The 13,278-nt window shown below is 42.7% G+C and overlaps 1 protein-coding gene across 1 annotated transcript; it reads right to left on the reverse strand.

The window, feature by feature from the left end:
* Nucleotides 1-8,861: 8,861 nt before the first annotated feature.
* On the reverse strand, nt 8,862-10,147 carry LOC135333111 (uncharacterized). Its single transcript, XM_064528033.1, has 2 exons — nt 10,120-10,147; nt 8,862-9,904 (listed from the first exon to the last, which is right to left on the reverse strand). The coding sequence occupies exons 1-2, from the start codon at nt 10,145-10,147 to the stop codon at nt 8,862-8,864; spliced, it is 1,071 nt and encodes a 356-aa protein (XP_064384103.1).
* Nucleotides 10,148-13,278: the final 3,131 nt, after the last annotated feature.

The raw sequence follows: 13,278 nt of genomic DNA on the forward strand, positions 1-13,278 counted from the left end.
GTTCACTAATGGTCTTTTTTTCATTGCCGGCTCTAATGCAGAAAGCAAATTTAAGAAATTAGCATCACAATAATTATTATAATACTCATCTATGATTTACTCATTTGGTTCTTATTACAACTATTCCACTTGTTAAACTGTGTTATAGATGTTCGAATAAAATTCTTGGTCCATTTTTGTGCACTCATTTCACATTCTCATTCACAACCCTCCTTCTTGCTGTCATGATATTCTATGCGATTATTGTTGTTGTGTTTGTCGTTACATATAGGACTACGTATTACAACCTTGTTCATTGTTATAAGAGATGTTCAAAAAAGAAAAGGCGCATGAAAAAAATCAAGATGCAATGTTATTTACGCACATTTTTTCGTATTCAGATTCCCAAACATTCTTACTAATGGTGATCAAGGTGCTTTAGCTAAAATGAATGTACAAATAAGAACAAACTGTAGAGCACTGAAATGCAAACCCTCGGCGTTAATTTGAGGTTTAGTGAGTCTACAGTCTCGAGTCAAAGCCTCTTGTACATCTAGGTTCGAGCTTTTTAGCTTCTAAGCTTTTGCTCGCATTTATTCGACAATGAAGATTTACCAAAATCTGCAAACTACTACCTTGTTATGTTGAGGCTATATCTATGGTACGAACACAGTGCTATATCACATCTAGTGAGTAGACTTAAAATACACATACAGACAGACAGACAGACAGACAGACATACTGACTAGACCGCGACTAATATACCACGTGGCGCCGCGTGCCATGGCTGATTCCCCAGAGAGCTTCTAATGAACTACTGACAGTAACCTGATAGGTATAGATATCGATATAATGTAAATGAACTGTTGACAGTAACCATAGATATCGATACAGTCAACCTTTGTTGATCGTTTGGTTGGTATAGTGGTTGGCTCTGTGATCCTATTTCTCACTCTATAACTGCTTGTGGGAGTATGTTTAGTTTAATGGAAATTGATATTCATTTGGTATACTGTTGCGTGTATACAGACAGGAGATTGAGTAGCGCTATAATTATGCTGACAGAAAAACCATGAAATTCCTTGTTACATGCGCATTTATAACTTGTGCATGGACATGTAAGGCAATTTTGCTTTAAACTGTAAAAGTGAATTGAAACACTTGTGAGCTTAGTATATAAAACTTGCAATTGTATATGCCTATAATAATATACATCACCATGCACATGCACACAAGGTTAGTTATAAATTAAGTGTAACAAGGAATTTTCTGTTAGTGTACCTTATTGTTACGATTATAAACGGGTACTAATTTTAGCGAATTTGTAATTACCGCTAAATTAAGTACGCGCTAATAATAAAACGCAATTAAAAAATTATGAATCTGATTAAAAAATAATACAGTGGAACCATCTGTTAACAACCACCTCCGATAAAGGCCATGCAGCTGCTATATAACGGCCAGTTACCCAGGTCCCAAATGAACAGTTTGTGTACAAAAAACAACCTCCCAACAAAGGCCACCTCTGTAAAAAGGCCAAAACATTGTTCCCCAAAGGTGTCCGTTATAGACGGGTTCCACTATAATAAATTTTTTTTTCTAATGTACTTTTTGAGTAAGCAATTTAAGCTAGCCCTTTTTTCATCTGTATCTGACTCCAAACTTTCATCCTTGTACATCTTTTGAGTGGTAATGTCGTTTCTGTTGGGCGAAAGCATGCGAAATATTGTTATACAATGTTCTTTGTGTGTGTATAGTATGTGCCCATGCAATGGTATAATTATATGTATGGTCAGAATTAATCCTGATGTAACTAGAGCACTAAAGTGCAAACCCTCGGCTGGTGACATGATTATAAAGAAACCAGAAGACTGATATAATGCAGTGCATATAGTGATGTTGTTATCATCATCATGCATGACTTGCACAGCAACTCAGGAGCAATAAAACTAAACCAGACTGGAGGCATGCTGAAACATTTGAGTACTATAGATATATGCACTGTGGATTAGGATCACAGTAAAGAAGCCTGGAGTCTCAGAGAAGTATGGCTCCAGGTTCTGCATGGAGTAGGATCCCAGTCAGCAGCAGGAGCTATAATTCAAGCTTCTACTTTAGTGTATGTTCCTGGTATATACAGCTTTCTACTTTAGTGACCCTGTTCCATCGTTCTTGGTACAGGATCACTTCAGTTATAAGTAACGCATGTGCAAGTTCTGTTCAAGCTACATTTTGCTCGCTTTTATTAGACAAAGAAGCTTTAACACCGAAAGCTGCCACTATCAAAAGTACTAACTTGTTGTGTGGAGGCTACTCATGCTGTAAACGCAGTGCTAGAACATCCAGGTAAGCAGACCTAGTCACAAGCTTATTCAAGCTTCTTAGCTTTTGCTCGACAAAGAAGCTTTAACATCAAAATCTGCCACTATTTAAATCAAGATATTGTTCTGTGAAGGCTACCTATGCTGCAAACGCAGCGCTATGGCATCCAGGTGAGTAGATATACTCGTGACAAACAGACAAACAAACAAACAAACCAACAGACTACTATACCCGTGGCCGCCCACGCGCGCCTCGGGTAACAAACAAACTAGAGCACTAAAGTGCAAACCCTCGGCTGGTGACATGATTATAAAGAAACTAAAAATATAATGCAGTGCATAATTATAGTGATGTTGTTATCATGTATGACTTGCACAGCAACTCAGGAGCAATAAAACTAAACCAGACTGGAGGCATGCTGAAACATTTGAGAACAGGTAGTGGTACTATAGATATATGCACTGTGGATTAGGATCACAGTAAAGAAGCCTGGAGTCTCAGAGAAGTATGGCTCCAGGCTCTGCATGGAGTAGGATCCCAGTCAGCAGCAGGAGCTATAATTTAAGCTTCTACTTTAGTGACCCTGTTCCATTGTTCCTGGTATAATACAGCTTTCTACTTTAGTGACCCTGTTCCATCGTTCTTGGTACAGGATCACTTCAGTTATAAGTAACGCATGTGCAAGTTATGTTCAAGCTACATTTTGCTCGCTTTTATTAGACAAAGAAGCTTTAACACCGAAAGCTGCCACTATCAAAAGTACTAACTTGTTGTGTGGAGGCTACTCATGCTGTAAACGCAGTGCTAGAACATCCAGGTAAGCAGACCTAGTCACAAGCTTATTTAAGCTTCTTAGCTTTTGCTCGACAAAGAAGCTTTAACATCAAAATCTGCCACTATTTAAACCAAGATATTGTTATGTGAAGGCTACCTATGCTGCAAACGCAGCGCTATGGCATCCAGGTGAGTAGATATACTCGTGACAAACAGACAAACAAACAAACAAACAAACTAGAGCACTAAAGTGCAAACCCTCGGCTGGTGACATGATAATAAAGAAACCAGAAGAGTGATAATGCAGTGCATGTAGCATGTATGACTAGCACAGCAACTCAAGAGCAATAAAACTAAACCAGACTTGGAGGCATGCTGAAACATTGAGTGGTACATGTCACATTAGACATGCACTGTGGACAGGGATGACAGCAAAGAAGCCTGGAGCTTAGATGGTATGGCTCCTGCCAGGCCGGAGTATAGGATCCAGAGTCAGCCAACAACCAGTCACAATTTTAGCTTTCTACTATAATTATATTTGGTAAGGATCACTTCAGCTGCAACTACGTAATCAAGGCCACGTGTAGCTAGCTAGCTGCCAACGTGCAAGTTCAAGCTTCTTAGCTTTTGCTCGACAATGAAGCTTTAACATCAAAATCTGCCACTATTTAAATCAAGATATTGTTGTGTGAAGGCTATCTATGCTGTAAACGCAGCGCTGTGGCATCCAGGTGAGTAGATATACCTGTGACAAACAAACAAACAAACAAACAAACAAACTAGAGCACTAAAGTGCAAACCCTCGGCTGGTGACATGATTATAAAGAAACCAGAAATATAATGCAGTGCATATAGTGATGTTGTTATCATGTATGACTTGCACAGCAACTCAGGAGCAATAAAACTAAACCAGACTGGAGGCATGCTGAAACATTTGAGAACAGGTAGTGGTACTATAGATATATGCACTGTGGATTAGGATCACAGTAAAGAAGCCTGGAGTCTCAGAGAAGTATGGCTCCAGGTTCTGCATGGAGTAGGATCCCAGTCAGCAGCAGGAGCTATAATTCAAGCTTCTACTTTAGTGTTCCATGTTCCTGGTATATACAGCTTTCTACTTTAGTGACCCTGTTCCATCGTTCTTGGTACAGGATCACTTCAGTTATAAGTAACGCATGTGCAAGTTCTGTTCAAGCTACATTTTGCTCGCTTTTATTAGACAAAGGAGCTTTAACACCGAAAGCTGCCACTATCAAAAGTACTAACTTGTTGTGTGGAGGCTACTCATGCTGTAAACGCAGTGCTAGAACATCCAGGTAAGCAGACCTAGTCACAAGCTTCTTAGCTTTTGCTTGACAAAGAAGCTTTAATATCAAAATCTGCCACTATTTAAATCAAGATATTGTTGTGTGAAGGCTATCCATGCTGTAAACGCAGTGCTGTGACATCCAGGTGAGTAGAAAAGCCAATCACAAACAAACAAACAAACAAACAAACCAACAGACTACTATACCCGTGGCCGCCCACGCGCCTCGGGTAACAAACAGACCAACATACTACTATACCCGTGGCCGCCCACGCGCGCCTCGGGTAACAAACCAACAGACTACTATACCCGTGGCCGCCCACGCGCCTCGGGTAACAAACCAAACGACTACTATAACCCGTGTCCGCCCACGCGCCTCGGGTTAATAATCACATGCTGGCCTATAATGATCATGAGATAAGGTAAACACCGTGTGTGCATGCATTTACGTCAGCAAGTGTGTGGGTTAATTCCCCAGCTGCATGGTACTCCCCTACATCACCATGATGATGTCTGCTTGTTTGTCTATACACATGCCATGGCTGCATGTTTCCACAGAGCGTTTCTATATATAATGTAATGAACTATTGACAGTAACCTGATATAATATAGTTATAGATAATTTTATAGTAAAAACGAACTGTTGACAGTAACCTGATAGCTATAGATATCGATACAATTAACCCTGCCACCCGCTGGAGTCTAATTTCATACATGCAAATTCCAATTAACACTGAGTTGTTATACACAAGTCATACATGAGAATGTATACCGGTAGATCTTTATAATCTTGTATATCATTCTTCGCCGAATAAGGTGTAACTTTGGTGTTTATATAATTTTGCGTAAAATTAACTTCACAAGATTCTGCATATAACTTAGCCGATATGCCATGTACGCGTGAGAATAAGGTGTTTGGGACACTGTCCACCATGCACATCCACCTCAGAAGCTCAGTGAGTATACACACATAAGGCTATACACATGCAGTATAATAAATTATGGCCACTATATAACGACTACAGTTACTGTAGTGATGCATGTGTTGTTCTTTAAAGGACCATAATTTCAACAGTTCAATAATTTTCTAGTAGCTTAAGAGTTAGAGGCAGTGGCGTAGCCAGAGGCCGGAGGGGTGCAGAGGGTGCTCCAGCACCCCCCTCTCTGGCCTCAGACTCTGCTCCACAAGTTCCTTTTACTATTAATTAACTAGCTAAGCTAGCTAGCTAGTAGCCCCGATTCCAGGCCGCTTGAACAAGGCTAGCTAGCTAGTAGCCTCGATTCCAGGCCGCATTAAAATACGGCCTGGTACCTATTGCAGGGGTGATAGTGCGCATGCGCTTCAAATTACCCAGAATATGGGTAATCGTACTACGAACGTAAAACCTTAGTAAATTACACAGGAAATTAGTCAGTTTACTAAGAATATGTTCCGTAATACTTTATCTCTATGACTGAGCTCTGTAAAGCTGTGGCTTATGCCGTCTATTGTGTTGGTCTAGAAGGCTTGAACACTAGTTTTAAGACAGAAGAGGCTCTCATCTACGTCTAAGATGGTCCTATAGCCGGGTTGTCTTCGCAAGTAGCAGTTTGAGGCACCATACACTTCCCATAGCCTGTACAGATCCAAGGTAAGACATCCTGACCATACAACCGTCATAGAGGTAGATAAGAGCCTCTTCTGGCTTCAGACTAGTGTGAAAGCCTTCTGGAACAACGCAATAGAGAGCTAAGCTGATGTACAAAGATAGAAAATAGATGAGAGAAAGAAAAAGGGGATTCCCCAGATTTTGGAGAATAAACTAACGCATGCGCACTATCACCCCTGCAATAGGTACCAGGCCGTATTTTTATCGGCCTGGAATCGAGGGAGGCTAGCTAGCTAGCTGATATGAGATCGAGTACTACGAACTCAAAACTCCACCTCTAACTATCTAGCTCCACCTCCAAATATTCATTCCAGTCAGTGCACATGCGCAAAGCCACGTGGCTGAGCAGACTGTTCAGTAGCCTCGATTCCCGGCCGCTTGAACAAGGCGGCCTGGTATACCTTGTATGCGCATGCGCAAAATAATTGACAACAATTTCATCATACAAATTGTAAAAAAACGGACAAAGTTACAAAAGGGAATAATACGTATGACAATGTGACCACAATGGCAGCTTTCAATCAAAGTAGAATAATTATGCTGCAGCAGTGTTGCTTCTTCTAGCTCTGTTTATCAAAGAGACAGTTCAAGAAAGCCTCCCAGACAGCTAGAGCTGCCAGCTAGGAAGAGTGGTGGACTCTTTAATACATCAGTATATCTTGAGTGAATAACTTCCTGAGTGTCGAGTTAATGACAGTATCCACAAATACACGGATTACCCCCTTTTTGGGGTAATGTACACGCATGCGCATACAAGGTATACCAGGCCGCCTTGTTCAAGCGGCTGGGAATCGAGGCTAACTGTTCAGCAGCTATTACCATCATCATCATGTCACTCTTTGAGTTGAGGCCAGTTCACAGAGCAGCACTGCAAAACTGCAAGTGGCTTGCCACCCTGTCCTGCTAATTCACAAGCAGAACCTGGTTAGCAGCTGCATGATTTAATTGTCACAACTCAAACAATGCATTTTATAGGACATCTTCAGATGAAGATGTGGCTTAACCACCAGTACCCTCAAAGCAGCAGCAGCAGCAGTACTCTCATTTCTTTAGCCAGATTGCGTTAGAATCAATCTCAGAGCATTTAACAACAACAAATTTCTGGGGGAGTGCCCCCAGACCCCCCACTGGTAATCCATTCATCAAGCACCCCCCTCTCTCAAATCCTGGCTATGCCCCTGAGAGGGATAGGAAACGGAGTGGTGCACGTGATAATTTTACATTGAATCTGCAGTGGAGCCTAGAAAATTATCCGCGTTACGAGGCTATTAAGCACATTTTTGCCGGGTAACTCCCAAAGCTGTGTTTCCTCGAGACATCATCTCTTCAGCAATATATAACACGCTTAGTCCATGAGCCACGTGTAGTTACTTGCTATGACTGACCACACCCAGTAAAAAACCATATGTTCCCAAGGCTGTTTTAGAGCTATTGGAACATATAATGTGTAAGCGTGCTGGTTATGACTACTACAATAGGTATAGACCTTGAAATATAAGTGAGTTGCACGGACTAAGCACAGTTATTTGTAGTTTATTATGCACTGAGTGTAGAAATAGATATTGTTGTGATGGCCTCGATTAAACCGCAACGTAGCGCGGATGTTACTCGAGATACCAACCGTTTCCTATCCCTCTAACTCTTCAATATAATTATGCTTAAAGTGAGCTCATGCATTATATATACCTTTTACACCCATTCAAACCGTGTACCGTATATCTTCTAATTTATCGGACACTTCTAATTACCCCGGACACTCTTTTGGGCAATTTTCGCTGTTCTAATACAACGGACACTCCAGTACTTTAATATTACTAAATATCCGGACAATACCTTGAAAAGTTGAGCTACATTCATAGACGGCAAGTAAGACTTAGAGTGCTGCAGTTAGATAGCTTTCAAGTTTGAGTAGCTAGTTTTAGATAGTATAGTGCAACTATTCAGTCGCACACTGTTCTATGTGTGTCTTAGACACCTCTCTGTTTATGAGTACATTACTGAAAAAAGCTGTGTAACAAATTAATTATTAAACTTAGCTAGCTCGCATGCAGCTGCTTGCTTGTTCTAATTATTCCGGACACTTCGCATGCTCTATAAAAATCTGTTCCAATTATACCCGGACAATTTCTTTTTTTGCTGTCCAATAAATTAGAAGATATACGGTATACCTTGTATGATAGGACTCAAGAATTCAATGACGTAGAACAAGTCACAGTTTCGAGTGCTTTGGTCTGTTTTAATTATAGATCTATATATATAGTTATAAAACCAGAAAGCTCATCATTATAATTATAGATAGATACTATATACACACGGCCATAAATATTTGTATAGGTTGCACATGCATTTATAGATCGTGCAGTATATACAGATATCGAAGTTCATTGGATGGAATTTATAGTCTCTATATAACCTAAGTCTAAGATAGTCAGTATAATTATACTAGCCACTGAGTCAGGCTATAGCCTCCCCTCCCATGCATGACATCCTGTGGTGCGTGTTTTGTGTAACCAGACTTTAATGTTGGCTACGCTCCGAAGCGTCAATCAGCGGTAATACCCTCAACTACCCATCAGCCTTATGGGGAGTTGGAGGGGTGGAGCAGCGTAGGAGGAGGCCGTCTATGAATATGATTAGCTGCAATTCCCTGCGGTTAATTTTTGGGTCAATGAATATCATTAATCCCAGGACGAGGGAATAAATTAGGTGAGTAGCTAGATTACGAGCCCCCTCCAAAAAGAATCAATTTATCTGAGTCCACAGAGTATTTACGAATACACAAGTAGTAATTATATATAGGTACGTCACATAAACATAGTACGTTACATTAATTAAGGTGCGGGTTCTGTACTAATAACTGCTGAATAGCTAGCGAGTTTGGTGCGAATATAGAGTTGGTATGCTGAGCTTTTCCATCTGCCCAGCATTTGGATGACAGGTTCGCTGAGACCGTGGGCCCCGGCAGCAGTGGCGGCCCCAATCCGAAATGAGTGGCCAGCGTACCTAGAGGAGTCCACGCCCAGGCGCGAAAGAGCGTCTCGGACTTGGGACACAAATCTAGACTTGGTGAGAGGGCGTCCGTCCGCAAATAAAAATAGAAAACCCTGACGGTTACCTCGGAGTGCGAGATATGACAGCAACGCTGTCACTGGGCACAGAGGATTATTGGTTCGGCCAAGGACTATTTCGACCCCTTGGCGAAACGGATCTGTTTTAGATGCTTTCAGGCAAACCTTGACCACTTGGGGATCAGCAATATTGTCCACTGACACGTCATTGAAACATAGGTGGGAGGATGGGTCGAATGCAGACTCCGATGGGATGGTCATTTCACCCGATCGCATGAAGCCAAAGAAGCAAGTGCATATGGCTGCCCACAGCATGAACGAGTCTGCCTCGTTCCCTTTTGATGCGAAAAAGGAACGTAGTTTGTGAAGATGGGCTAGGGTAATTGGGAGCCGTTTTGGGGAGGATGTCTTATGGCGTGCCTGCTGCATTTTAATGCCCCGGATGACACCTTCCAACTTGGGAAAAGTGGAGATCATGGGGTCTGGGAAATTGCAAGCTATTTGCAAGTGCCTTAGTGCCGAGAGATAAGATTTAACTGTGGTATGTGCAATGTTGTCTTTGGCCAACCAAGATACGTATCGGCAGAGATGTGTTTCTTGGAGTGGTAAGGGGGTGATGTCGAATTGTGTGCAAAAGGAGAGGTACCGTGCTTGTGCTGAGGTGTAGGTGCGTTGTGTAGAGGGGGCTAGGGCGTGGTGAAAATAGAATTCCACAGCCTTATCCAGGCCTGTGATGTCCAGTCCGGTTTCTCCCCGAGAAGAAGCTCCAGGACTGCTTTGGGTATTGATGAGGGTAGTCTCCGTGCCTGAGGGGAGAGAGAGAGAAATAATTGAGCCTTGTTCCGAGAGAGAGCGTCTGCCAGAACGTTCTCTGCCCCCGGAATATGTGCCAACGAGAAAATGAAGTTGAAAGATGCAGCCACAAATGTTAAGCACGCATGAGATGCATCATTGAATTGTCGCAAACAGAGCCCGAATTGAGTAGCGCTACGACTGCTGAATTGTCGGAGTGAAACCGCACCGATAGGCCCTGCCAATTTTTTCCCCATAGTATTGCGGCGATGACAATCGGAATCATTTCTTTGGCTGAAATGTGGCATTCCCCTGTGGCTGGGGGCCATTGGAGCTGGCTGGGCCTGTCAAAGCTGCGCATCCCCATGAACCCGAAGCGTCCGAGTATACATGTAGCTGTGGGCGCTGGAGGCTATAGGCGTATAGCATGGAAGTGCCATTCCATTGGTGTGCAAAGGTCCTCCACCAGGTAATGTCGGATCGAGCGCCAATGTTCAGGCGGGCGAACTGCTCTAAGTGGTTGACTACCGTGGCCAGGTCTATGAGTCGGCAAAGGAAGCTTGGCGTACCACCTTTGTGTGGGAAAAGAGCACTCGTAGCTCGAACGACCTGAACTGGAAGTATCTAGAACATTCTAGATTGTATGTAGGCGTATAGGTATATATTTATGATTTGTGCCATGTGCTGTCAGTATCTCCATTTTATTCCTTTTTGTTAAAGCTGAGCTGTTGTTCTAAATTCTGTTGCTATCGCTATTATAAACTGACTGGCTGCGCCAACAGGTTATGGGCCCAGGATGGCTACAGAAATGAAGACTGCCGCTATTGTCTCGCTCAAGGGAGCTCAACGTGGAAGGTTCAGTGTCGTATGGCTCTAGTACGAGAAGGACTGTGGGGGATAGTTGCTGGAACAGAGACTGCACCTGAAGAAGAAGCAGAGGCTGACCGCCGTTCGAAGTTCCTAGCTCGACGTGACCGTGCACTTGCGACGATAGTGCTAGGTATGGATCCCTCTCTACTCTACCTTATTGGAGACCCCGAAGACCCCGTTGTTGTTTGTACGAAATTGCAGAATCAGTTTCAAAAGAAGACATGGGCCAATAAGTTGGCTCTGAGATGAAGACTGCACTCTCTACAGCTGAAAGACGGAGCAACTGTCCAAGATCACATCAAGTCCATGACAGAACTGTTTAATGAACTGGCGATTGTTGGAGATGCGATAGATGAGGAGGACCGTGTGGTGTATTTGTTGGCTAGTTTGCCGGATTCGTTCAATACACTTGTTACTGCTCTTGAAGCGAATGAAGATGTTCCCAAGATGGAGGTTGTTACCGAACGGTTGTTGCATTCCGAGAGGAAGCAGAAAGACAAATCGAGTATTGAGTTTAGCGAAAAGGCTATGGCAGCTAAGTTTAAAGGTCGAAGTCAAACAGTAAGGTGCCACTACTGTAAGAAGGTTGGACACATTCAAAGGAACTGTCTGGAGCGTGCTAAGGACGAGGGATCTGGAAACACGAAAGGCAGAAGAAAGTTTAAACCTCACAAAGATTGCTAACTAGTCATGTGAGTAAACCTGCACAACACTGGATTGTAGACTCCGGAGCTACCTGCCATATATGTAATTCGAAGGAACTATTCGAGGATTTTAACTGTGTACAACAACCACAATAAGTCACACTAGGAGATGATCGTAAACTGGAAGTTGTCGGTACAGGTGTTGTTAAACTCAAACTGAAACTACCTGGCGGAGAGACCAAAACTGGAAGACTAAGTGATGTTCTCTATGTACCTGAACTGGCGTACAACTTGCTAAGTGCCCCAATTAAGGTTACAGAGGTTGGGAAAGAGGTCATGTTTGATGAGATGCAAGGTCAGATACTAAATGAAGAATGAGAACTCATTGCTGTGGCTTTTAAGACAGGAAGTCTGTACTACTGGAATTGTGAACCATTATCGGATAACCCTCAAGTCAATGCTGCTACCAATCCAGCCAAAGAGAACTTATGGCATCGGAGATTTGGTCACTTAGGTGAAGGAAACTTACGTACCCTGGCCAAAGATGGATTGGTGAATGGTTTTGATTATGACGTTTCGAAGTGAACCTTGTGTGAGTGGGAAAATCCATAGAAGTGCTTTTCCTGGAACTGGTCGAGAATGAGCTAAAGAGCCACTAGGTCTCATCCACAGTGACGTCTGTGGTAAAATCGACTCGCCCTCACTTGGTGGTGCAGAGTACTTCGTGACCTTCATTGATGATAAAACACACTATGTCTGGATCTATATGCTGAAAAATAAGCATGAGGTGTTTGAAACATTTAAACGGTGGAAAGTGTTGGCTGAAAATTCGTCTGGCCACAAAGTAAAGACCTTCAGAACGGACAATGGAGGGGAGTACATGTCTACTGAGCTTGAAAACTACCTGAAAAGCGAAGGAATCAAACATGAGTATACCATTCCAAAAACCCCGGAGCAAAATGGCGTTTCCGAAAGAATGAATAGGACCCTTGTGGAAGCTGTACGGTCTATGCTCGCTGACTCCAAGCTACCACATCAATTCTGGGCTGAAGCTTTATCTACAGCGTCCTATCTCCTCAACAGAAGTCCTACAAAGACTTTGGGTGACGAAACACCCTTTGAAGCCTGGGTTGGTAAGAAACCCGCATCTTAGAGCATTTGGGTGTGTTGCATATTCGCATGTGCCCAAGGATCAACGGAAGAAGCTCGATTCCAAAGCAAAGAAATGCATTTTCCTTGCTTATGCTGAACAGAGGAAAGGCTACCGTCTGTACGATATGGGCACCTCAAAAATTATTCACAGTCGTGATGTTGTCTTTAATGAATCCTCAAGAGGAATCGACCCTGAGCAGGAGGAGAATCAAATCGTTCAAGTTGAGAGCTTTCCCGAAGAGATGGAAGAAGACTCAAACCCACCTGAAGAAGACTCAAACCAGGAACCACCACAAGATGACTCTACAGAAGCTGACTCTACTGAAGAAGTCGAAACAGAAACTCAAATACCTCAAAGGACGTCGAGTAGGGAAATCAAACGCCCTGACTATTATGGAGTAAGACTCTACACTGTACTGAAGGAGCCAGAAACTGTCGCAGATGCTCTCAGAAGTTCTGACAAGACAAAGTGGGAAGTGGCAATGCAGAAGGAGATGGATTCAATCCATTCCAATGACGTCTGGGATCTTGTCAAGTTACCCAAAGACTGCAAACCCGTTGGTAACAAATGGGTATTTAAACGGAAAACTGGTGCTGATGGAAACATTGAAAGATACAAAGCTCGCCTAGTTGCACAAGGCAAAGACATGGTTTGGATTACGACGAAACATTTAGTCCGGTCATTCGATTTGAATCTGTTCGTAGCCTGGTTGCTATTTCTG

Source organism: Halichondria panicea, chromosome 3 (assembly GCF_963675165.1).
Source record: "Halichondria panicea chromosome 3, odHalPani1.1, whole genome shotgun sequence".
In the NCBI taxonomy this organism is placed as follows: domain Eukaryota; kingdom Metazoa; phylum Porifera; class Demospongiae; order Suberitida; family Halichondriidae; genus Halichondria; species Halichondria panicea.

Excerpts from the sequence above, each read along its gene's own strand:
- LOC135333111 (XM_064528033.1), bottom strand. The coding sequence starts at position 10,147 with ATGGGGAAAAAATTGGCAGGGCCTATCG. Across the intron at positions 9,905-10,119 it reads AAAATTGGCAGGGCCTATCG|GCACGGAGACTACCCTCATC; the intron begins GTGCGGTTTCAC and ends CTCTCCCCTCAG.